This window comes from Callospermophilus lateralis, chromosome 13, assembly GCF_048772815.1.
Source record: "Callospermophilus lateralis isolate mCalLat2 chromosome 13, mCalLat2.hap1, whole genome shotgun sequence".
Taxonomy (NCBI): Eukaryota; Metazoa; Chordata; class Mammalia; order Rodentia; family Sciuridae; genus Callospermophilus; species Callospermophilus lateralis.
Genome location: NC_135317.1, coordinates 51357876 through 51383868, shown reverse-complemented (window position 1 = coordinate 51383868; position 25993 = coordinate 51357876). Strand labels below are relative to the sequence as shown.

The following is a 25993-nucleotide window of genomic DNA, read 5'->3' as shown; positions in this document are numbered from 1 at the left end:
CTTTCTTTCTCTTTTTGCAGAGCTGGGTATCCAACTCAGGGCCTTGTATATGTTAGGCAAGTGTTCTATCACTGAGCTACACTCAAGTCATGTATACATACATATATACATACATACATACATACATACATGTTTTTCATTCTATAATTTTCTGTATATGAATTACCTTTCCAAAATAAGTCTTTATTTGCTCTCTGGACATTGATTTCAAAGAAAGGTAAGGGATTTGGTTTTCCATTGATGAAATAAGATTGATCACATTCCTATTCATATCTACACAGTTTGATTTTTATCCTACATGAATTTAAAAATTCAAGTTAATTATCTCTTTGATTTTTTTATATATCCATCAAATGACCTTTAACACTTGTTATTTGAGCCTCTAAAATGGTCCAGGAACTGTTTCAGTATACACACAAGACTTTCCCTCTAATCTGCACCACTTGTGTGCTTAGCAGGTATTTTATTTATTTAGATCTTTTCCAACATAAAGATCTTCATTTATTCATTCAAATAGTTAAGTATATACTATGTGCCAAAAGGTCTTGAAATGATGGGATTCTATAGGAAGGTGTGTATGTAAAAGGAAGTAAATTATAATCCATAGATACTGCAAATGATGGAAATATAAATAAAATATCAGACCACTCCAGAAAAGAAAACAACCCGGGATCGGGTGGAGTGGTTGCATCCTATACATAAGGAGACAAGAAGAGAGAAAAAGTAAAGAGAAAACAAGATAAATGGAAATATTTTCTCCTTATAAATGTTTCCAACGCCAATAGTAATAGAGCACCTAACTTTCTTTCCAGCCGGCCCATACTTCCACGAGGCCTTCTATAGAATTCAAAAGGACAGTTGATATGCCATAAGCCCATCGGTGGAGATGTGTGGACTGTACAGAGTGCCAGAAGGGAAGCAAAGATTCACAGGAATCTGTGATCCTTCTGTAGCTCACTGGTGAGATGAGGCACCAAGATATCACCTCAGTCTCAGCACTTCAAACTGACATGAAGAAGGGTTATTCTTTCATTAATATATGAAGGTAAAGAAAAAACTATTTTACAGATGGTATCATGCAAAAATCAAAGTGAGATATGTGAAAAAACAGAAGAGGCATTTAATCTGAACTAGCTAAATATGTGAATTAATGACCAATTTTTTAAAAGAGCTAGAAAAAAAATGAGGAACAAAAAAAGTTCTCAATTTTCTAAGATGGACCTGCAAGTCTTCCTTCTTCAAAAGGAAGTAAAGTTACTGGGCATAGTGGTATACATCTGTAACCCAATCTACCAGGAAGGCTAAAACAGGAGAATGGCAAATTTGAGGCTAGCCTCAGAAACTTAGTGAGATCCAGTCTCAAAGTAAAATAAAAAAAATAAAAATAAAAAAAATGGGATGTAGCTCAGTGACAAAAAAAAAAAAAACTTGCCTAGCATGGGTGAGGCCCTGGGTTCTATCCCAGTAGTATAAAAGAAAAAAGTCATTGAACTATTTTACTTTAAATTCAAATTGAACCCAATCAACAAATGGGCCAAGGACCTGAACAGATACTTCTCAGAAGAGGATATACAATCAATTAACAAATATATGAAAAAATGTTCATCATCTCTAGCAATTAGAGAAATGCAAATCAAAACTACTCTAAGATATCATCTCACTCTAGTCAGAAATGGCAGCTATTATGAAGACAAACAATAAGTGTTGGAGAGAATGTGGGGGAAAAGGTACACTCATATATTGCTGCTGGGACTACAAATTGGTACAGCCAATATAGAAAACAGTTTGGAGATTCCTTGGAAATCTGGAATGGAACCACCATTGGATCCAGCTATCCCTCTCCTCAGTCTATACCCAAAGGACACAGTGCATACTACAGGGACACAGCCACATTAATGTTTATAGAAACACAATTCACAATAGCTAAACTGGAGCCAACCTAGATGCCCTTCAGTGGATGAATGGATTTTAAAAAGTGGCATATATTCACAATGGAATTTTACTCAGCAAAAAAAAGAGAAAAAAATCATGGCATTTGCAGGTAAATGGATGGCGTTGGAGAAGATAATGCTAAATGAAGTTAGCTAATCCCCAAAAAACAAATGCCAAATATTTTCTCTGATATAAGGAGGCTGACTCATAGTGGGGTGTGGGGAGGCATGGGAGGAATATCTATTCCTAGATATTCTAGATAGGGCAGAGGGGTGGGAAAGAAAGGGAGGGGGCAGGGGATTAGCAAGGATGATGGAATGTAATAGACATCATTATCCAAAGTACATGTATGAAGACAGGAATTGGTGTCAACATACTTTGTATACAACCAGAGATATGAAAAATTGTGCTGTATATGTGTAATAAGAATTGTAATACATTCCGCTGTCGTTTATTTTTTAAAAATCAATAAAAAATGAATAAATAAATTCAAATTGAAAGGGGACACATGTTTTGTTTTGTTTTAGTTTTTTTAGTTGTAGATGGATACAACACGTTTATTTTGTTTAATTTACTTTTATGGGGTGCTGAGGATTGAACCTAGTGTGTCACACTTGCTAGGCAAGTGCTCTACTGCTAGGCTACAACCCCAGCCCTAGAAAGGGGACACAGCAGGAAAAACCCAGAAAACACCACTAGATCACTTTGGAGAAATGAATGTTTTTTGGCTATTTGGATGGATAACAGATCAATTAGAGAAAAAAAGTCACTGTTAAATTACTTTCTATTTACCTCCACCGTCCCCTTCAAGAATGCATATTTTTAAGGGAGACAAGTTATTGTATTAAAAATTATTTGCTCTCGTACTTCTCAAGCTACATCAAATAATGAAAAAAGAATCTTGATTATAAATTCCCTGGTATCAATTCCAACTATCATCTTTACCAAACTAAATTTCAGATGATCACTTTCAATCAACTTTTAATCAAGTGCTCCTTCAGTTACTTAGCAGTAACTGAAAACATTTCATAACTTTTTTTAAAGTGCATTAAAATGTGGAAGATAATATAGATGTTTCAGTTAGAAAGGTTGAGAAAAACACAGTAGGGAAGAAGAACACATCAAAATATCACCCCAATCAATGATACAAACACAGCTTATGAGCAAATGTTTAAAGGGTTCTCCAAGAAATTGGTTGATTCTACTACATCAATAGCTCTAAATTTTTTAACAATAAACTTTTGACATAAATACAGTAGTGTGTATTGGGACTGATACATTTAGTTGTGTGCTTTTCTTTTTAAAACTAAAAGTGCTTGTATTTAGTTGCTTTTTTTCAGGTGTTATCATGTTAGAATCCTCTCATTTCTGAAGCTCTTGTAAGAAAATCTGTCTCAGCCCTGATCAATTGCTCTCTATGAGTGTTTTCATAAACACAGTCCCACATGGAACAGACTTTTTACATTCTAATTCCCATTTGTTGTTAATTCCAGGAAGTATAGCCCATCTAATGAATACTAAGCAGTGTGTTAAAGCAATGAACATTTAAAAAGGGACACACAGTGTTAAGTGTAGGCTCCTTTTGAGGGCACTGGTGGAAAGAAATAAGGAATAAACCCATGCCCCAGAGACTTAGAAAAAAAGAGGTAGTTGGGTTCCCTTTGCAAAACTTTGGGCAGGAGCCTGGAATACCTTTGGCACTGTGAGTCACTGTTAATTTCAAAGGGAACTCATTAAGAAAGATAATGACATGACATAACTATAATAAAAAATTTATTATTTTAGCAAATACATTGAATCAGGAAGTGCACATTCTGCATTCTAATGCTTTACATGAACTTGTAAAATCCTCAAAATAGCCCTTTGCAGTAGACACTATTCTTATTACCATTTTATAGATAAAGAAACAGACTTCAGTAATTAGAAAATTTGCCTAAGATAACAAAGCTGTTAAGTGGCAGAGCATAAGCTCCATGCCCTTGTGTATTAACTGTTTCACCACAAGTCCAAATTGAATTTCTAATGACTATTTCTCTCTCAATGGAGCAAATGGGGAGTATTAAAATTCTTAATTCTTAATATCCATGCTACCATTTAAAAAAAGTTGGTATGAAGAGTTCTACAAATAGCACCGATACTCTTCTATTTATTTTTCACTCATACATTAGAAGTCAATATTTATTTCTGGTCAGTCTACCAAGAGGAAGTTGGGCATTCATTATGACAAAATGAAGCAAAAACAAGGGATAAAGTAAACAAATTGTATAAAGAACTGCTGCACAAATATGATTCTCAATTCTGTATAACAATACAAAATGCCTTCCCAGATTCTGGCATAGAGGTAATTATTTTACCGAATTTCTCCAAATAACACTGATGCCAACCTCACACTATCTTTCCAGCCAATAACAGAAAATAGTTTAAGACAGTAACAGGAACAGAGAAAGAAAAAAACAAGGATAAAAATTTTAAAGAAAAAAGAAGAATATATCTGAATGCTGTATAATTTAAGAATTATTTAAAATTGAGAGTTAATAAAATTATATTTCTATTTTCTCTCTCCCAGTTATTTCTACAGGGGAAAAAAAAAGAACTAAGTAAAAAGAAAGCAGTAAATGAAGAGATTCAGAGGAAAAAGGTAAGGTCCAGCTATCTTTTGAAGGCAGTGGATAGAAATGTCCCTTCAGGGCCATCTTAGTCCAAATAAGATGTGGAGCTTCAACCTCCAGTGGTGGTTCCAACTGAGATGCATGGAGGCAGTGGTTCCCAAACTTCAATATACACAGCAATTAATGAAGAATTCCAGTATCCTATTCCCTGAAATTCTTACTCAACACTCTTGAGCATGAGGTATAAGAATCTTCAACTGCACAACCTTCCCAGTGATTTTTAATTGGGCTATCTACAGGTTAGATTAGAAGCACAGACTCATCACCCAATAAGCACTGCAATGACTCATTACGATACACATTCTCAGAACACTCACTGTCCCATATCCTACCTGTTTCAGCATCCTTGGGCCTGTGTTCTTCATCAGGAGGTCTTGACGGTGGCCACATAGATGGGACTCGCCTGGGAAACTGCCCTTCTGTGTAATCCAGTGAGTGTGTGGGTTGACTGACTGCAGCCCAGGTATAAAGTTGATCTTGCTATATTTAAAAATAAAATAATTGTAAATACTATCAATCCAATCATGAAAAATAGGAGTCTTAAGTCTTGCCAAAGCATTTCTATGTAAAGCACATAAATAAGGTGTATGCTAATTAATTAGAGAATTCCCTAAACTGGCGTTGTAACTCATTTGAATGTCTCTTTATCTGTGGTTTCTGTTTGTTTGTTTTTATGGGTTTTATTCTTTTTTCTTTTATTTTTATTTATTTGTTTGCTTATTTCTTTATTGACCTTTTGATATAAGTTTTTATTATGTTGCCCAGAATGCTGCCAAACTCTTGGGCTCAAGTGATCCTCCTACCTTGGCCTCCCAACTAGTTGGAACTACATGCGTGAGCCACAACACTGAACTGATATTCCTTTAAAAACTGTTTTTACACTGTGGGAAACTCAGAGTATAAGTTTTACTTTGGTGCCACAAAAACAATAATAGCCTCTTTGCCTTCAACAACACAAGACTCAGAAAATTGCCTTATTTTGGACCCAGATTGGAAGCTATTTGGGAGAGAAACCATAAAAGTAAATGAACCTGCCAAGACTAAAAGAATTAGACAGAGATCTTCTGGCTAAAAAGGCATTGCCAGCTGCCAACCAACTGATTCTGGACAGAAAGTGAAGGCTTGTAACTATACTTAGCACCAGAAGAAAAACTGGACAACTCACAAAGGAAGCCACTTGAATCCCAAAAACACCTTGCAAAACTTGACACTAGGTTTTCAGAATAACTTGTTTGACCATTTTAAAATGTATCTGCTTAATATGTGTGCCCTATATTCTTTTGTGAAATTTTTCTTATCCCTAACACCTTTTGATTGACACCAAATAAAGCAATGAGAAAAACAATATAGCAGGGATGAAATGCAAAATATAAACAAAAACCATACTGTAATCACTAGGCTAGGACATTTGAGAATATGCCCATATTTGAAAAGTATAAGTCTCAGGCAAGGACAGTGCTGTGTCCAGCCAGTAGGAGGATGTCTCCTTGCCTGCTGCCAACAATTAGGCACAGAATCTCATCTCCTTTGTGTTTGCTTCACCCAGACTTTTCATGAAAGGTGTGGCCAAGCACCTACCCAAGTAGCAAGTTAGACATGCTCTGACCTCTCCAGAGGACTTTTGTGCACATTATTGTTGTTTAATAAATGTCTCTATGTCTGACAGAATTTGATTTGAGATTTGCTTTCATTAGGACCCATGTTTAATGGGCCTAGACATTTCAGAAAGAATAATCTCCCACAAAAAAATCACAAGTTTTCATTAGAAATAAATGTGTAAAACATTGCTTCCAAGTACACAGTTCATGGACTTTTTAAAAACACTCTAAATACTCTCCCCTTAGTTGCATAGATAAAATCTATTTCATGCCAGCAGAGGGCTCTCCACCTTGTTACACTGATCTCAAAAAGAAATGCTTCTACCAAACCTTGCTTGGGTGTGACCTGTGAGATAAGGTACCCATTCACTGCCAATGGCTAAAAATGCCCATCCCATTAAGTATTATTATCTTTAGGAGGGCTCTGAAGATACAGTCATTTCATGTTAGAATTTTACACCTTTACCTGAAGAATTAAATAGATGGATGGTACTTTGAGTTTGTTTTTTAGTCATAGAGACAATGTGAATTGGGTTGATCAGATGTGCTTTTCATTTTGGCTATTAGAAATAAGTACATAGCCTGTCTGCCACAATTTTGGGGATCCCAGAATGTTTTATTTTGTGTTGCTGGGACCAAACTCAGGATCTTACACATGTTAAGCAGGCACTCTACCACTGAGTTATACCCTCAACCCTTCAGAATGTTTTTGATTAGTCTTATTCCTTTGTGTTCCACCTCAGTTTTTTGTTTGTTTACTTCTGTTTTTTCTTCTTTAAAGTTTTTAATAGCAGCACATTTTTCATTATCTTTTCATATCCCTTCTTACTAAATTTTTATACTAAATTCATACCTTCTCAAACACCTTTTGGACTAAGTGGCAATAAAGTATTATTACTATTAGAGAAATGGCGAAGTATCTACTTTATCCATTTTTAACTCATCTAAATCACTTATAAGATGATTGATTGGATGAAAAGTGGATCTACTGACAGTAGACTGAATTGAACTCATAATAGTTTTTTTTCTATTTATCGTGTAATTATTAAAAAATTATAGTATAACTCTTAAAATTGTGTTGTAGTGGGGGAGATCAGAAAAACAGTAAGTAATCAGTACCATAATATAATACAATCCATTTTTAATCACTACTTAATTTGCTGTAATTATTTTCACACCCTTTTATAAATAACATAATTAGATTTTTTTTAAATAACTGCATTGTCTTCACACTTATAATTTATATTTCTGTATTGATCTTCAAATACTTAACACTATAATATTATCTTTACATGGTTTTATATAAAACATATACTCATAGGCCAGTGACTTTAGTGAGCATCTCAAACTACCCTGGCCTCCCAGGTTAGTGCTTGCAGATAGAGATGAACTGTGCCTTTTTAGATTTTTCCATTTCATGCTGAACAACACACCAAAGATGGATTTGGGACAAGCAAGTGCTTGGAATTCCCCATAGTGCTGAAACTGCAACACACCAATGACTGACTTGTGAGAAACCTGGACTTAGGGTGACATCTGGTGCTGAAACAATGGAAGTGATAACAAGTTCAAAGAAAATAAGAAACGTAGAATTTCTGGAAAGATAGGAACAAACAAAGCAAAATTATAAAGTCTGGAATCAATACCTAACCCTTCAATGCACAAATTATGCCAGACACAGACAAGCATCAAGAATTTTCAGGGAAGTAGAAACTACTAGTGAAGGGGAAGGGGAAAGGAGTTGGAGAGGGGGATAAGTAGAGAGAGAGGGTAGGGAAGGATAGAAAGGATGGAAAAATAAATAAATCATTTTAAAACAAAACAGATTTCTGGGAACCATGAGCTAAAGTATCAGTCAAAATAAAGAGCGAGAAAATGAACAAAAGGTAACTAATATTGGTGAATTTTCACATGAAAAATTTTAAAACTGTTATTTGAAGGAAATTCAACAAAATTCAAGAAAACAGAGAAATGTTTTCAATACTCGTAACAGAGAATCCTTGCAAAGAGATGGAAGCAATTAAAAAATATCCTTAAACTGGGCTGGGGATGTGGCTCAAGGGGTAGCACGCTCCGCTGGCATGTGTGCTGCCCGGGTTCGATCCCCAGCACCATATACAAACAAAGATGTTGTGTCCGCTGAAAACTAAAAAAATAAATATTAAAAATTCTCTCTCGGGCTGGGGATGTGGCTCAAGCGGTGGCGCGCTCGTCTGGCATCCGTGCGGCCCGGGTTCGATCCTCAGCACCACATACAAACAAAGATGTTGTGCCCACCAAATACTAAAGAATAAATATTAAAATTCTCTCAAAAAATAATAAAATATTAAAAAAAATTCTCTCTCTCTCTCTCTCTGAAAAAAAAATTTAAAACAAATCCTTAAACTGAAAAATAGACTAAGCAAAACTGAAAACATTATAGAAGGCATCAATAATAGAATAAATCAAACAGAAGAAAGAATCAGTGAGCTCAAAAAAGGCTACTGGAAAAAACACAGAAGGAAAAAAAGGATGAAGAGGAATGAAGAAAACTTATAGGAACTTGGAGATGTCATTAAAAACAAATATTCAAGTTACTAGAGTTCAAAAAGGACTTGAACATGACAAAACAGTATAAAATTTATTCAAAGAGAAAGTAATAGAAAACACCCCAAACCTAGAAAACAATACAAATATCCAGAAGCATACAGAAAGGTCAAAGGTCACCAGTAAAATTTATATCAACCAAGTCTACCCTAAGACATAGTATGATCTCAAAGGTGAAATATTAGGAGAAAATTCTCAAGTTACCAAGAAAAAATCAAAACTAGAAAACATTTCTAAAATTAATTATAATGAAAATATTATATGCCATAAGTTTGGGATGCAGTCAGTTATGTTGAAAGAGAAATGTTTTGGGTTAAATATACATATTAAAGGAATAAAAAGGTTTAAAATATATGCATCTAAGTAATTAAGTTAAAACAAAACCCTTGTAATGTAGTTCAAAGAAGGAAATAGATAAAAGTACTAATAAAATAGCCTTCAATGAAGTCCTCTAAAAAAATAAATAAATAAAACTGAAAGCCTCTGACAGGTATAATCAGATAGAGGTTTAAATAACCAATGTATGAAATGAAAATGGAGAGTGGTGGTGGTGATGGCCCATGCCTGTAATCCATCCATTCAAGAGACTCAGGGTGACTCAGCAATTTAGGCCCTAAACACAACTTAGTGAGACCCTATGGCAAAATAAAAAGGGCCAGAGATATGGAGATATAACTCAGTGGTAAAGTCCCTTGGGTTCAATCCCCAGTACAAAAAAAGAAAGAAAGACAGAAAAGAATATGAAGAGCTGGGAATATAACTCAGTGGTATAGAGCTTGCCTAACATGCAGAAGGCTCTAGGCTTGATCCTCAGCACTACAAAAAAATAGAAATGAGAAAGGAAACATACAGACCCAAGTGATTAAGAAGATAGCGGTCATGTATAACTAAAAAGAACAAATAAAACATTTTTGATAAATGGAAAAAAAAGAATGTAGTGGAATAACTATAACAAAATTTTTAATTTGAGAAAATGGAAAAATTCTTAGAAAAAAATGTAACTTACCAAAACTATCATGCAAAATAGAAACTGTAAAGAGGGGCTGGGGATTTGGCTCAAGCGGTAGCGTGCTTGCCTGGCATGCGCGTGGCCCGGGTTCGATCCTCAGCACCACATACAAACAAAGATGTTGTGCCCGCCGAAAACTAAAAAATAAATATTACAAAAATTCTCTCTCTCTCTCTCTCTCTCTCTCTCTCTCTCTCCCCTATAAGAAAAAAAGAAAAGAAACTGTAAAGGGTGCCACAACTGGCCTTTGCTTTCATGATGTCTTTAGGGGTGACGAGGAGGACGGGGGTGGGGGGGTAGCATGTATAAATATCATAACTCCCATAACAACTAAAGATAGAAAACTTGAAATAGTGCAATTCCTGCTTCTGATGATCTTTACAGATCATATAATTGGTCAAATTATGAGTAATGTTGACCTAAGTACTTGAGAATCAGTGGGGAGGAAAAGATCACAGTGAGTTCTTTTATCAGACACCATCACACAGTGTTTGGTTGGGAAATGAAGGTACTCATGACAAGAGTTAAGATAGGAAAGAAGGAATAACAGACATATTATTAGGCATACAAACACGATTTTAATTACTTCAATTCTTAAGAGATGTTATATATGAACTTAAATACTTAGATTAACAGTATTCAGCCTGTCATTTTATCACTTAGAGACTTTATAAGAATGTGGACAAAATAGGGATATGTTAGGGATCCAGAAGAAAGTTAATTATTAATCAATCAGGCACAGAATACAGGAAGAGCATACTAGATCAATAATGCACTCACAAGAGGGTGAGGTCTTGAAAGAACTTCTTAGTAAGTAGATCAAATTTGGGCATGGGGAAAAGTATTTGAACTACATTTAAAAGTTCATTTCTTTCAACTTGATATTTGAATTGTTAGTTGACCTTTAGGCCAAAAAAAAAATCACTCTAAATGTTTCTTTCCTAATCAGACATTAGGGAGGAAACATGTCTAACCAACCTTCTGGCATTGATAATAAATTATATAACATCAATATTGCTCTGAACATCCTCCAGGGAAGTCAGCTGACTTACCCAAGGTTATATCAAGTCCAGAAAAACAAAGCAAGATTTTCCTCTACCCAACCAAGCATTTAGGCCTTCTTATAATACCCAGAGCTTATTATACTTTAAAGTCTTGAAAAATAATTTTTCTTTAAAAGTCCAAGCTGAATTTAACTTAGTCCTGGCCGGATTAAATATTTAACATATCTCTAGCATTCCCTAGCAGAATGAAATTTAAAAAAGAAAATAGCATAATCTTGCAGCAATTAGGAAAATATCCTGCAGTTTAAAAAAAAAAAAAACAGGGCCAGGATTGTGGCTCAGTGGTAAAGTGCTTGCCTAACATGCATAAGGCACTGGGTTCAATCCCAGGCACCACATTTAAAAAAAATCCAAGCCTGTTCCTAATCTTAATCTTGCAAGTTAATTAATCTCCCTGAACCTCATTTTTCCTCTAAAAAATGGGGATATTATAAGAAATTTTGCAAATCATGGTGCCTCAATATATAGTATGCATTCAATAAATACTATCAACTGTAGTTATTAATAATAGTTATTAGAATCATGTACTAATTTCATCTTCAGATAACCCAGACATAAAATTTGGGATTTTTCTATTATATTTCTGAAAGAACTGAAAACAGAAACACATATTTGTAAGAAAATCTATTTGTCTCAATGACTGACATTTCAAGGAAAGTGTTAAAGTAATATAACAATGTCTAAGAAAGTGCCATTTTAATGAAGCCACATACCCCCAAAGATATCTAACTCCACACAAACTTTGGTTCTTCAGAGGAAATTAATTGTAAGCATCTTCTCTATTCCCTATTAGCTGTTATAAACATTTCTGTAGCTTCAGAAAATAGTCATGAATTATTAGTTATTAACACGGCACTGAAAAAGAACAATTTATCATATTAAATAATGTAAACCACTGGGTAGAACTATTATTTTATAAGAACAATAATTAAGTGATTTCTATCACACATACAAAGTTCTTCATAACTTTCATTTTCTTGATTTTACCTAGTATAATTAAAAGTAAGTACACTTTAAAACTAAATAACTACTCTTCTGCCACTCTTTCTAAAGATTTCGAAAGCCTGCTCAAATTAGCAAAGTGAATCTTTTTTGTTTCTAGATCTTACTTTTCTTTTTATCTTGCTTATGTATTATTATTCAGGCAATTAGTAATTGCATCTGTTAATTTAATACATGTCTCACTGCATCAGTGATTCCTACTAACCTGCAAATGTTCAAATTCCATCTTCTTGGTCAAAACATTTTGTTTTATCTTGTCTGAAGACAAGTACCCACAGACCTTTTCTATTTTGCATGAGGCCCTCCCACCACAAATGGAGACTGTCTCTCCTACCATCCCAAGGCCAACTAGGATCTCCACTCTGCCGCCTTTAGCCTATCTAAAAAAGCTGCCCCCAAATTATTTACAAAAAAAATAAATAAATAATAAAATCTGTCCTATGAAGCCAGTTCACAGTCTCTAATTCAGAGACTGAAACCTTCCATCTCTGCCTCCCACACCATTACTGGAACCAGTTTCCTGAGTCAGCATTATTTCCCACACTTCCTTTGGAAATGCAGCGTGAGCAACATAGATGAATTAGAAGAGAAACTCCGTGGCAGGCACTTAAGTTTTTTGAGCATGCAATCAATAAATTTTAAGTATACTAAAATAAATATTTTGTGAGTCAAGAATGATTTAGAATTTAAACTAACGGTGGTTTATCTGCCTTAACATTTCCTTCTGCAATAAACACTTATAAAAATCTCAAGTTTCAGTCACTATTTTTAAAAGATTAAGGCATATAGTTAGGCCTGATATGCCAGTATCCAGACAGTACTCTATTATATAACTAGGGACTTGTTTTATGGGCTAACGAATTATAAATGGTTCATCAAAAATTTTAAGCATATAATTAAAAAATTGGTATTGAATAAAGTATTACCCTATCCAATCGCCCAAATTAAAAACTTTGATCTTTGAAAATCTTGTACTTCCTAAATCCAGAAAGTCACCAAAACCAATCCTTTCCATGTCAATTATAGCTGTAGAATTCACTTCTCATTCATCTCAACAGCATTAGACTCTTAGACTAAAGATCTGATATTCACCACATCTCTGAAGTTCCCTTTCCACCATGTAGTAAGGAACTGTCATCAAAAACAAATGTTCATTTCTTGCTACTGAAAATCTTTGAGATTTCTAATGATTCCAAGACAGAATTGGGACTGTTGGTGTGAATGTGAAGACAGTGTTAATAATGGCCATCTGCCCTTCTTTGTTTCTTTCCATTGAAGCAGACTCACAATAAAATTAAGAATGACTTTTACTGTGACTGAAAGGCTGCTCCTCTGGTCTGAGAGACACTAAAGAAGCTGAGAATAGAAATTACCCCCTGGTCTGGCCTGATACCCCAACAGATCCTCTGTCTCACAGGCTAGCTAAATCTGCATATGTACATTTCCTGCCTTTTGTCCTACTTTGCTGGGTCTTCTCTTTATAAAAGTTTCCTGGTCCTTTAGTTATCCAAAGAGGGAACTATCATCCTTCAAAGCTGGCTTGATTTAAAACCTATTTTCCTGCCAAATTTGACTCCATATATCTCTGGAGCCCAACAAGCAGAAAGCTTAGCCTCCAGCCCTCATGCTGTAACAGTTCTGCACAGTGACTCCATCCTTCACAACTACTCTTTGTTTCTGCCATGAGGGTGACTTACCATTTTCTTAATGTGCCAGGATCTTTCAGAACCCCATGTCTGAGGCAGAAATTCATTTTCTTCTTCAAAATAACTCACTTTTTCTACCTTCTTTAAAATAACTCAATTTTTTCAAACTCTTACTTAACTTTCAAGAGCACATTCAAAATGCCATCCTTCCACTTTCCCAAGCAAAAGTAACTGCTATATCTCCTGTGTTCCATAGCACATTGTAATACTTGTGCCTGTATCTCCTGTTTCTGATTCTCTCTCCCACATTGTCCTGTCTCCTCCCTACCATTTTTAAAATACATGATCTCCTAAGATCTGCACTATATTATTCTTAAATGGAGAAACCCTGTGAATATGTACACTTATTGAATCCCTACTATATGATGACTTTATCATTATCTATCAAAAAATGCATGAAATTCAAACCAGGCAACTTGTGGATCTGTCTTCTGAAACCTGGCTTCCTTACTTATAAAGCAGTAATGAGTATAAAGAGCTCAAGGAGTATATTTTGAGAACTGAGTATGATTAAATGAAATGATAGGTGAAATTTTGCCTGGAAAAGTCCTGACATGAATATGAAAATAAAAACAATAGTAAAATGGCTTTGAACACTAGCCCCTTTTTAACTAACCTAGAAAACATCATTAACTCCCTATCTTACCAACTAGGAACCAAGGCCTAAGAATAAGACAATGTTACATGATAAATGTTACATGATAAATACACAGCAAAGCCAAGACTCAAATCCAGTTGGGAATTTTACCAAACACTCTGTAACATTGTCTTACATGGGTTCCTAATATTTTATCTGATCCTCATCTGTTACAGAGCTGGGGCCTTCTGAGAAATGGAGGCAGCAATGAAGATTCTCCCTCAAACTTCAATTCTAATAATCAAGTCAGAAAGATTCTTGACAAGTGGCTCAGAATAACAGGAATGAGTTTATTGAAGGAATAAGAAAGGGAAAGGGGACACCCTCACGTGAGACAGTGAGTCCTTTCACAGAGGACTCTGTTCCTCTCCTACATTCCAGTTTTATTGGGGAATCCAGGAAAAATACCCAGAGAGTTCCACCCAGGTCTACCTCTTGACTTTTGATTAAATCAGACTTTTAAGCCCTAATACCATGTCAACTCTAGGTCACCTTGGCCCATGTTGACCAGTTTCTAATGTTTTTTTAGTTATACATGGACACAATATCTTTATTTGGTTTATTTATTTTTATGTGGTGCTGAGGATTGAACCTGTGTGAGGCAAGTACTCTGCCACTGAGCTACAACCCCAGCTCTCAAATTGGATTCTTAGCCACATATTCTTACAGATTTTATAGCTAGGAGGAATTATCCTTATCTCCACGAGTTTCAAGATCTGATCCTGAGTCTCCACTTCAGGTTCCCATTATCAACATTATTTGGGGTCTGCATTTCTCCTGCAGATAACAGGTATTTTGCTGAGGAATGTAACATATCTTGTCCACTTAGGCTAGACAGGGCTGGCTACAGGTAAATTTCTTTTTGAAAAAGAAAGCATGTTTGGGTCAGTATAGTGGGCCCATTTTATGGAATTATTCTCTTAATCCTGTGTTCCTACCATCCTCATCTGTCTGTCCCCTAACACTCAGAACCCCTTCTATGTTCCTCAATTTAAACATGTGGGAGAGGGGAGGACAGGGGAACTAACTTGCCCCAAACCATATTAGCTACAAGGCAAGTAAGCTAAAATTCAAATCTTAGTATGTCTAAAATAAAAGCCCAACTAGCCCTTTGGTCAAAATTCCATGAACTATTATAAAGGTACAAACATACAGAGACATAAGACAGAAAAATGTACCCATACCATGGTGTCATGGTAGATGAAAATAACGTAAGATTTCCTCTGGTTGAAGTTATCATGAAAATCTTCCAGGAAGAAGTATTTAAACTATTTGAAAAATAAAATTTGAAATTAAAAATATTTGAGAATGTATTACCTTAAAGTTAAAAACAATAAAGGAAGAACTTTTAGAAAAGGGTGAAATCAGCAAATCAGGGACAGAGAATTGTGGGGTATGTAGGGACAGTGAACCTATCCAATCAAGAAGAAGAGAAAGTAAACAGGAAAAGCAGGAGAAAGGAGGGCCTTTATTACAGTCAGGGCATTTATGAAGTTAGGTAGGAGGTAGGCATTATGAAACATGTGCCTATGGTAGCAAGCTCCTCAGGAGGCTGAGCAGGAGTATCACTTGAGTCCAGGAGTTTGGGACCATCCTGGGCAACGCAGTAAGACATCATCTCTAATGTATGATATGTCAAGATCATTGTATTGTCATGAGCAACTAATAAAAATAAATAAATAAATGCCAAAAAAATTTTTAAAAAAGATAGGGATGGAAAACCATCAGAGAGGCTTGTGAAATAAATGAGACCTGGCCATTGAGTAGGAAGGTGAAGGGGAATGAATCTAGGCAAGAGGCAGAAAGCTGGGTCAGGTGGTAATTCCAAAGGCTGGAGAGTCAGTTCTACTAAATAATTGAGGACACTGTGAAAGGCCAAGGTGCTATCTATCAGGGCCGATGGCAACCTTTTAAGCTTGGGGGAGAGCAAAATAGTCATGCTACTCCAAGACAACATTTTACAAAGGAGTGAACATCAAGTGTGTTGAAATCTAAGAAGCCAGTGAAACACCTAGGTGGGGACTGTCAGTAGGCAGATAGAGATGCATAATCAGAACTTGCAGAAGAGCCTAGAGATGAGAATATGGGTATGCAAGCACATATACATGTGGAGATAAAAGGACAGCAGAGGGAAGGAGGAGAAAAATCAGGAAGGACTTTACCTTGGGAAACCTCTACATTTAAGCAGCGGGAAAAAGAAGGGAGAAAGAAAAATACTGTTTTGTAGCAAGCCAAGTTAAGGGGAATTTTCTGGACTCATTGGTTAATTGCCTCAAATCTTACCAGAGGTAAAGAAAAGTGATACATGTTTTATTTTAAATATATTAAATGTTATTTTAAACATACTAATGGGACTATCAGATTATATGGAACCAAATAATGGTTGAAACCATAAGTAACCAGGAATCTCCCAAGAAGAGAAAGTTCACAGAAGACGAAGTTAAAAAAACTCACACAAACTACAAAAGTCCCAGTAACATTAGAGAAATCACCCCAGCTCAGAGGGAGTGGGCTGACTGGTTGCTGAGAGGAAAGCAATGAAAACAGGCAGCAAGGGTGGGGAATGAAAAGTCTACCAAACAGGGGGCTGGGGATGTGGCTCAAGCTGTAGCACGCTCGCCTGGCATGCGTGCCGCCTGGGTTCGATCCTCAGCACCACATACAAACAAAGATGTTGTGTCCACCAAAAACTAAAAAATAAATATTAAAAAATTCTCTCTTTCTCTCTCTCTCATTCTTTCTTTAAAAAAAAAATTAAAAATAAAAAAAGTCTACCAAACAAAAATGAGTGAGCAGACAGCTCAGAGCGCACCTCTGGAAAGTTGAGTGGATTTCAATGCCACTATTTTGTGGCTTCCTCCAATAATAAATGTGACAGCTCTGAGTAAGGGAGCAGGAGGTGGTAAAAAGCAAAGTAGACACTCCAGAAGGTCAGAAGGCTGAGAAATGCCAAGAGAATAGCAGTCTTCTCTCTTCATGGATCTGCTTTAGTAGAGCTGCAAGGGTTCCAAAAATAGAATTTCCTAAATTGATATTCTAGCAAGACATTAGTTCCTAGGGATGCTGTCTGTGCTGACTCCTCCAGTTCAAACCAGAAGTAGGCACAGGCAATAGGGCCCACTGTGCTGAGGCACCCCAGCATGTGGGATAGACACAGAAAGATGAGAGTCTGGCATGAAGCTGATATAGGAACTGCCCCAACCACATACACACATACCACTCCCTGGCACTATTGAACAGACTCCCTTTGAAATTAAAAATAACTTCCTGATAACTGCTTTTCTACATCCCATATATCCTCATACTAAGAGAACAGAGGCAAGGTAAAGTAGAGCCTAGCTATATTTACATAAGTCTAAGTCTCTCACCTGGTTTTGGCTTCTGTAAATTGTAACTGCTTCTATGGAACAAGCTGAGAAGCAATCTAGCTGCTTCTCCCCAGTCTGATCACACTGCACAAAACACATTTTTTCCTTTTTCAATCATTTGCCTATTTCTTACGTGAGTAGGCGGCAGAATCTGTCTAGCTGGGATCCAGAGAGGCTCCATGGCTGGGTGCTGGTAACACTGTGATAGTGGAGATCCCAAAAAATAAAAAGTCCTACAGAGAGTGGCTTTCAAAAAAATATGGTATTACTAAAGAAAATCTGTAGGTCACTATGGTGCATACCTATAATTCTACTTACTTGGGAGGCTGAGGCAAGAGGATCCCAATTCATAGCCAGCCTAGGCAACTTAGCAAGACCTTGTCCTAAAATAAAAATTTTAAAAAGGCTGAGGATGTAGCTCAGTGGTAGGGCACCCCTGGGTATCTCCCCTGCCCCCCCAAAAAAACAAACAAACAATTTTGAGTAAAAGTTTTGAGGAGGGGTAATTCACTTTGTAAAAATGAGCTCATAGTAGCAAAAGGCTGGATAAGGTTACACTGGGCCTAAAGAGGATCAAAGATCAAGACTGAATTTTATAGACAGTAGAGTTATGTGCAAACCATAAATGACAGATTCATAGTTGGCTCCCACTCATAAGAAGGAATAAGAAAAGTGCTGCTAGTAGGAGTCAGTTCAGAACAATGACACTCATTACAAAATCCATGGGTCCCTCTGCTAGTGCTGCACAAACAGTTCTACCTATGCTCTTCAGTGATTCAATAATTCAGTCTAATAATTAAATGTCAACAAGTCTCAACCTGGGGCACAGAAGAGGATATCCAAATGCCTAAAATGAATATTTTCTTAAGCAAAAAGAAATACTGTAAGAAACGGCATTTACAATTTTTAAGACTCCCCTCTCAGAATCCAGACTTCACACACCAGAGCTAACATTTCTGAAAGGTGTTAGCTGAAGGTGAGCTCTAACAAGTTGCTCCAGGAAAATACATATGAAGTAGAAGTAGCACATATATTTAAACTGCCTGTTTGGTCTCTTTTCACAGAGAAAGCAGCTAAAATAAAAACCCAGCCTAAAAATTTGTCACCAACTACATATAGCACAGGAAGCAGGGTGGAACTAAGATTAAGATCTGTCATAAACTCTTGCTACTTATGGACCAAAGTGCTGGGTTGGTGCTTAGATCAGGAACTGACTGGCATTATGGTTATATCATTGTTTCAAAAAGATCTGCTTTCACATGCAATGCCTTAATCTATAAAGTTCAACTATAGCTAAACAGAATAAATTAAAAACTTTGAACCATGATTTCTTTTTTTTTTTTTTTAAAGAGAGAGTGAGAGAGGAGAGAGAGAGAGAGAGAGAGAGAGAGAGAGAGAGAGAGAGAGAATTTTTTTTTTAATATTTATTTTTTTTTTTAGTTATCGGCGGATACAACATCTTTGTTTGTATGTGGTGCTGAGGATCGAACCCGGGCCGCACGCATGCCAGGCGAGCGCGCTACCGCTTGAGCCACATCCCCAGCCCTGAACCATGATTTCTAAAGACCTAGTACTTAAATCAACATCACAATAAGGACTTAGGAACATGCAAAAGTATTTATTTTATCCATGTAGACCCCTATTGGGAAGATAGTTGATTAACACACTTCTGCCACATATTACTTATTTTCTAAAGCTATGGACAAAAGAAAGGCTGCTGTTAGAACTTGTACCTTTGGATATATACTTGTGAAGTACTAACACATTTGTATTCACAGCCTGTAATAATTATTCTAAAAGAGATTCAAAGACTTCTGATAATAAGCACAGTAATTAAGAGCTAGCATTTCAGAAATTAACAGACATTGATTTAAACCATTTCTCTGTCAATTATTAATACCAGTCTCTTTCTCTCTAAAATGAGTGTAACAAGTTGGGTGTGGCAGTGCACACCTGTAATCCCAGTGATCCAGAGACAAGCCACAAATCTTATTTTCTTAAGCAATATATAAAGCTTCCATTTCTCTTCAATTTAAAGGCAGGAGGATCTCAAATTTAAATCCAGCCTTGACAACTTAGCAAGACCTTCTCTCAAAAATGTAAAAAATTAAAAAGGGCTGGGGATGTACTTCAATGATAGAGTGCCTAGAGTTCAACACCCAGTATCACAAATAACAATAATAATTAATTTTTATTATTTATTTAATAATACCTCCAAGGGGGTGTTACAAAGATCAAATGACATAGGTAAAACTCATAGCAATCTAAGAGCTCAAAAATGCTGTCTACTGGGGTTGGGGTTGTGGCTCAGTGGTAGAGCACTCGCCTCGCACATGAGAGACCCTCGGTTCGATCCTCAGCCCTACATAAAAATAAATAAACAAAATAAAGATATTGTGTCCATATATAACTAAAAAAATGTTTTTAAAAAAATAGTGTTTAGGGCTGGGATTGTGACTCGGCGGTAGAGCGCTCGCCTAGCACGAGTGGGACCCGGGTTGGATCCGCAGCACCACATAAAAGTAAAGGCATTGTGCTATGTCCATCTAAACCTAAAATAAATAAATGAATATTTTTTAAAAATGGTGTCTACTATTAGCCTGGCGTGGTGGCACACACCTATAATCCCAGTGACTCAGAAAGCTGAGATAGGAGAATCTCAAGTTCAAAGCCAACCTCAACAACAGCGAGGCACTAAGCAACTCAGTGAGACCCTGGTTCTAAATAAAATACAAAATAGGGCTAGGGATGTGGCTCAGTGGTCGAGTACCCCTGAGTTCACTCCCTGGTACCAAAAAAAAAAAAGAAAAAGAAAAGGTGTCTATTAATAAGAGAATCATTAGAGATCATTTAGTTTGACTTTTATCAGTAAGATTACATCATTAGTAACATTGTTTAGAACCAAAACTAATTATCATCATCCAGGTCAATACTCTTTCTCTGTATTTTAGCTTCAAATTATTACTAAATGTCAGTGTGATTATAATTAAAGACTCAATCCAAAAAAGTTGTGAGCAAGATATGCCTTCCTTGTTTGTTTTCCTTGGTCTTACCTTGTAAAAGTTTTCCTCATGCCTGCAGACATTATTTCTTATTAAAAGCTAAGAAGAACATGGCATAGGGTAAAATCCTGTTTCATTAATAATCATTTTACATCCAGTTACAAAAGATACTAACCAGTTTACATCAATACTACTGATTGACTACTTTATGGATTGCTGACCTTAAATTTTCATTCCTAATCCATGGTATCTGTACATATTTATTCTCTTTACATCTTGATAAAAGCTCCTATATAGTTTTGTGAAAATTCTCAAAGGTGAAAAAATATTTCAGTAAGAGTTAATCCTTTAGAAAATTCAACTTAATTAAAAATCTTTTTGTTTAAAAAGGAAAGTGTATTATTTTAACCTATCAAGAGACTTTAATGGAGTGCCATGTCCATAAGTGACAAAAAAAAAAATTTTATCAACATTAGCATTTATACATGCCAGATTATTTTCTGTAATATTATTATAATCTTAATTATATCCATATTTGTTTTCTTCTGTACTTGGGAAAAGAAAAGCCACAAATGTTATTCTCTTGAGCAATATATAAAGCTTCCATTTCTCTTCAATTTAAAAAAATTTACCTAAATTAAAGCAATTGTATTTTTAAAATAAATACTACAATTACTTTTCTAGTAAATACATTTGATAGTGTAGAAATTTTAAAATGTCTTCAATTTAAAATGAGTAATATTGAGAATGCTCCCTTGCAGAATGTGAAACAAACAGCAGAGGGCAGAGCTACTAATGATTTGGTAACATGAATCCCTGTACATGAATGAGAAAAATCATCCGAAATGAGGCTGAGTTCTATTTTTGACTGAAATTTAGCACTTCAATTACTATATTGGTGAGCTTAAAGACAGGTCAAGAATAAATGAAAACCTAATATTTTCTTCAGCACAAATTGGGGAAATAAAAATGAACATTGCAATAAAATAACATGTAGTAGAAATGTTGATTTAACAGAATTTTTAAAATTAACATTAATAGTTTCTTTCTCATTTTATGCATATACATGAGTTACAACTTAAAAATTAAGTCAGAAATACTTGGCATATGGAATTAGAAAATTTAAAAATCTTCAAAAATTAATTTAATTTTATCTATACCTTATAAGTATACATAATAATACTTAATCTAGAATATGTATTCTATAGACAAAACTTTTAAAATTTTTTCAGGGTTGTTTGATACTCTGATACACATAAATGATTATTTTATTCTCAGTCTTAATATTCTATAAAGTCAATGTTACACAACCTTTTCTATTTCAAAAGCACTTTTAAAAAGAAGATGCCTATAAATATATAAAGGAAGCAAAAGTAGGAAAAATCCTAGGTGTTTTAATATACTTTTTTTAAAGAATAGAATATTTATTCATGTCTAAATGTGAATATTTGCACTTTATATCAAATAAGAAAAATGAAAGAGTTAAACAAAGAAAGTTCTTGTAAGAAATTAAAAGTGGCATTAATTTCACTGAGGATTCTATTTACCACCTGACAACCAACTCAGTCTCTCTCAGCTGAACAGTTTCTCAATGACACACAAGAAGTTAGCCAAAGTCTTAATGAGCAATATGGGGGAAATATTCCATAATTAAGCTTAGTCCTAGCATAGCATCTCTCATCAGCTGAATTACAACTCTTTAAGAATTTGAAGGTGGGACCTTCTCTAAGTTAAAGGAAAAAAATACAAGAAAAGCTTCTACGTCTAAGTAACGAATATGCACAGGACGTGTTTTCTAGAGCAAGGCTTTCCCTTGTCCAGATGATCCAAAACAACATTCCCAGAACTACCCTCACTCAGATCTAGCAAATCAGTGTTATGGTTTATATATGAGGTGCCTGCCTCGCCCAAGCTCATTTGTGAGGTAATGCAAGAAACTTTAGAGGTAAAATGTTTGGGTTATGAAAGCCTTAATCCTCACATTAACTGTGTGATAACTGTAGACAGGTAGGACGTGACTGGAACTGGATCATGTGGAAGACATGCCTTTGGGGTATATATATATTTTGGTATCGATGAGTGGAACTCTCCCTCTCCCTCTCTCTCCTTCCTGCTGCAGTGTCCTGAACCACTTTTCTCCACCACACTCTTCAGCCATGATGTTCTGCCTTACCTAGAACCCCAAGGAATGGAGCCAGCCTTCTGTGAAATGAAACCTCTGAAACCATGAGCTCAAAGATAAACTTTTCCTTCTCTTAAACTGTTCATGTCAGTTTTTTGGCCACAGCAGCATAAAGTTTGGTTAAAACAATCATATTTTGCAACATGAAACCCAAGAATCTGCATTTTAGACAGCTCTTGGGATAGCACATGATGTGGGACAGTAGAATAAGACAAAGCAGCAGCCTAAGCCAGAAGGTAGCTAAGGGAGGGCCAAGCAAGCATAAATAAGTACTCTGGTATTAACCTAAGGGTATAGCATCTCCAGCAAGTGTAGCAAGATCTGATTTGGGTTTTTTTAACTTATTCTTTTGAAGCTGGGGATATAACTCAGTGGCAGAGCACTTGTCTAATATATGTGAAACTCTTAAGTTCCATTCCTAGCATCATAAAGTGCAGGGTATTCTTTTGTGGAGAAGGAATCAGAGAGAGCAAGAGTGGAAAACTAACTAAAGACTATTGCCTAGGTCCAGACTAAGATAAAGGTGGCTTAGACCAAAGTGATGACTAGGGAAGGGAAAAGAAGCCAAGAGATTGGTTGTGGAGGGTGAAGAAAAGGCATGGGATGTGGAGTCAGCTATCTTGTGTTTGAATCTCATCTCTGCCACTCACAAAACTGTGATTCTGGGCAAGTTATTTACCCTCTCTGAGTTTTCACATCAGAAGGTGAGGTTGAATTTTAAAAATTATTTAAATTACAATCAAAGAGAACATGATAGTCAGTGGTAAGCACTGACTATCAGGGCATAAATAAAGAGAAATAGAAGAAGTAAAAAGATCCAGTATTCGATTTTTCTCCCAGATTCTTTTTTGTTGTTGTTGTTGTTTTGTTTTTTTTTTTTGTAATTTTTAAAATTAAACTTTACTTTTAACTTTTTTTTTTTTTTTTTTTGTACCAGGGAATGAATGGATTCATTAAGGGGTTCAACTCAGGGGTGCTTAACCACTGACCCACATCCCCCACACTTTTTTTTCTTTTAATTTTGAGACAGGGTCTCACTAAATTGTTGAGGCTGGCTTTGAACTTGTGATCCTCCTGCTTCAGCCTCCCAAGGCACTGGGATTACAGGCATGAGTCACCACCCTGGGGCTGTCTCCCACATTCCTGCCACCTGGACTGGGAGAACCAAAAGGTCATACTTGAATTCACTAATCTGCATTTACCATGGGATTTAACTGCCCACCTTCCATCTACCCTGAGGAAACATCATCCATTATGATCTTCATAACTTTTTTCCAAGATGAGTTCAAAATTCTCACTCTAGAAGGTCCCACTTTAAAGGACACACTCAATAGCATTTATCAACTAAAATAGCATAATATCAGATTTGTGTCAACTAATTCAATGGGAAGTTCTTAAATGTGAAGTCAAAATAGCCTAATTTAAGAATAAAATTTTCTTTTATTCTTAAATTAGGCTATTTTGAATATCTAGTCAGGCACTTGACTCATCAGAATATACTTTAATATGCATATATACACTTACACATAGGAGCAGGGGCACACCATTGTAATCCCAGCATCTCAGAGGCTGAGGAAAGAGGACCGCAAGATTAAGTTCAACCTCTACAATTTATACCCTGACTCAAAATGAAAAAAAAAACCAAAGGAGCTAGGGTTGAAGCTCAGTAGTAGAGTGCCCCTGAGTTCAATCCCCCAGTATTGCAAGAAAACATAATGAAACAATAAACACACTTCTCGCTATCTTTCAATTTCACAATTTGCACTTAGGAAGAATAACTGTGAGCATCAATAGATGGCACCATCAAAAAAATGCTATGTGAAGCCAGGCATGGTGGCTCATGCCTATAATCCCAGCAGTTTGGGAGGCTCAGACAGGAGGATGGCAAATTCAAAGCCAGCCTCAGCAACAGAGAGGCACCAAGTAACTCAGTGAGATCCTATCTCTAAATTTTAAAAAATCACAAACAAAAACACAAAATAGGGCTGGGGATGTGGCTCAGTGGTAGAGTGTCCCTGAGTTCAATCCCCGGTATCCCCCCACCCCAAAAAACAACAAAAAAAATCTGTTACTTGGTGTGTGTGTGTGTGTGTGTGTGTGTGTGTAAAACACAACCTGTCTTCTGAGCTCCTCCTGTCAGCAGGATGTTGTGTTACATGTTGAAAGGTACTAAAATCTGTAACTCAGGATGTCTGTCTCAGCCTTTGAATCTGAAGATAACCTCACATTATAGTAAATAGTGGATGTATTTTATTTTTCCAAAATTTGTTCTAGTTATACATGACAATAGAATACATTTGACACCGCCTACTAAATGGAGTATAACTTCTCATTCATCTGTTTGTACAGGTCATGTCATCATATATGCACATAGGGTAACAATGTCCAATTCGTTCTACTGTCATTCCTATATTGGGTATATTTTAAACATAATATTAAAAGAAATTATTTCCTCCACCCCATCCTGGACTGTGGTTCTTCTCCACTTGCTCAAAAGTCCTCTTCTTCAGAAATCTACAGTAAATACTATCAAAATATAAGCGGTATTTACCAAAACACAAAGTAATTTTCAGATTCAAAATTGTTCAGTTCACTATGGTCTCTAATCTGTTATATTTTGGCTTTGCATTACAGACGTTTTTATTAAGAGTATCTTATTTTCTTGCCCCTGACTCGGTCAGTAGGCCCTGAAACACAGTTGCATTGGTAGGTACCTTGAAAAGCTCAACCTTGTCTTAGCCACCATGCTCCTACCTGCAGGTTTGAATTCAGATTCTTTCCCAAATTCAAAGACATCAGGAAACACATTTCTGATCTGTACGCAAAGTCTATCCATTCAGCCTCTGATCAAAACTGCCTTCTTAGGTAGCTGCTCCCAAATTAACGATAGAATCCAGGGTTTTCACACAAAACACCATAAAAAGTGAAGTATAAATTAACTTCAAAATTGTGGCTTACTTTTGGTTTTAGTTTTCAGAACCTGATTTCCCAGGGTTGACAGTCCCAACTGTACCCAAATTCCCAGAACTTCTTTCAGAAACCCCATGTGTCACCCTGACATTTACTTCTTCTGTCCTAAAAGCAGATACTAAGTACAAAACTAACAGCAAATCTCAAAAACTATGCAGTCCCTTCATCTCCTGTTACAGAAAATTTTATTTAAAAAAAATTCTTTTTGCAGTTCTCATTTTACCATAGTATTTAAAGTACAGTCGCCTGTCATTGTTTTTCATGTTTG

The 25993-nt window shown here is 35.9% G+C and overlaps 1 protein-coding gene across 1 annotated transcript in view; it reads right to left on the bottom strand.

Moving 5' to 3' along the window:
* Fmn2 (formin 2) overlaps window positions 1–25993 on the bottom strand; it is a 359014-nt gene that overhangs the window by 267557 nt on the left and 65464 nt on the right. The window contains exon 3 of the mRNA XM_076832359.1: window positions 4934–5081. Within this exon, the coding sequence (XP_076688474.1) occupies window positions 4934–5081 (148 nt within the window). The remainder of the gene's footprint in view (window positions 1–4933; window positions 5082–25993) is intronic.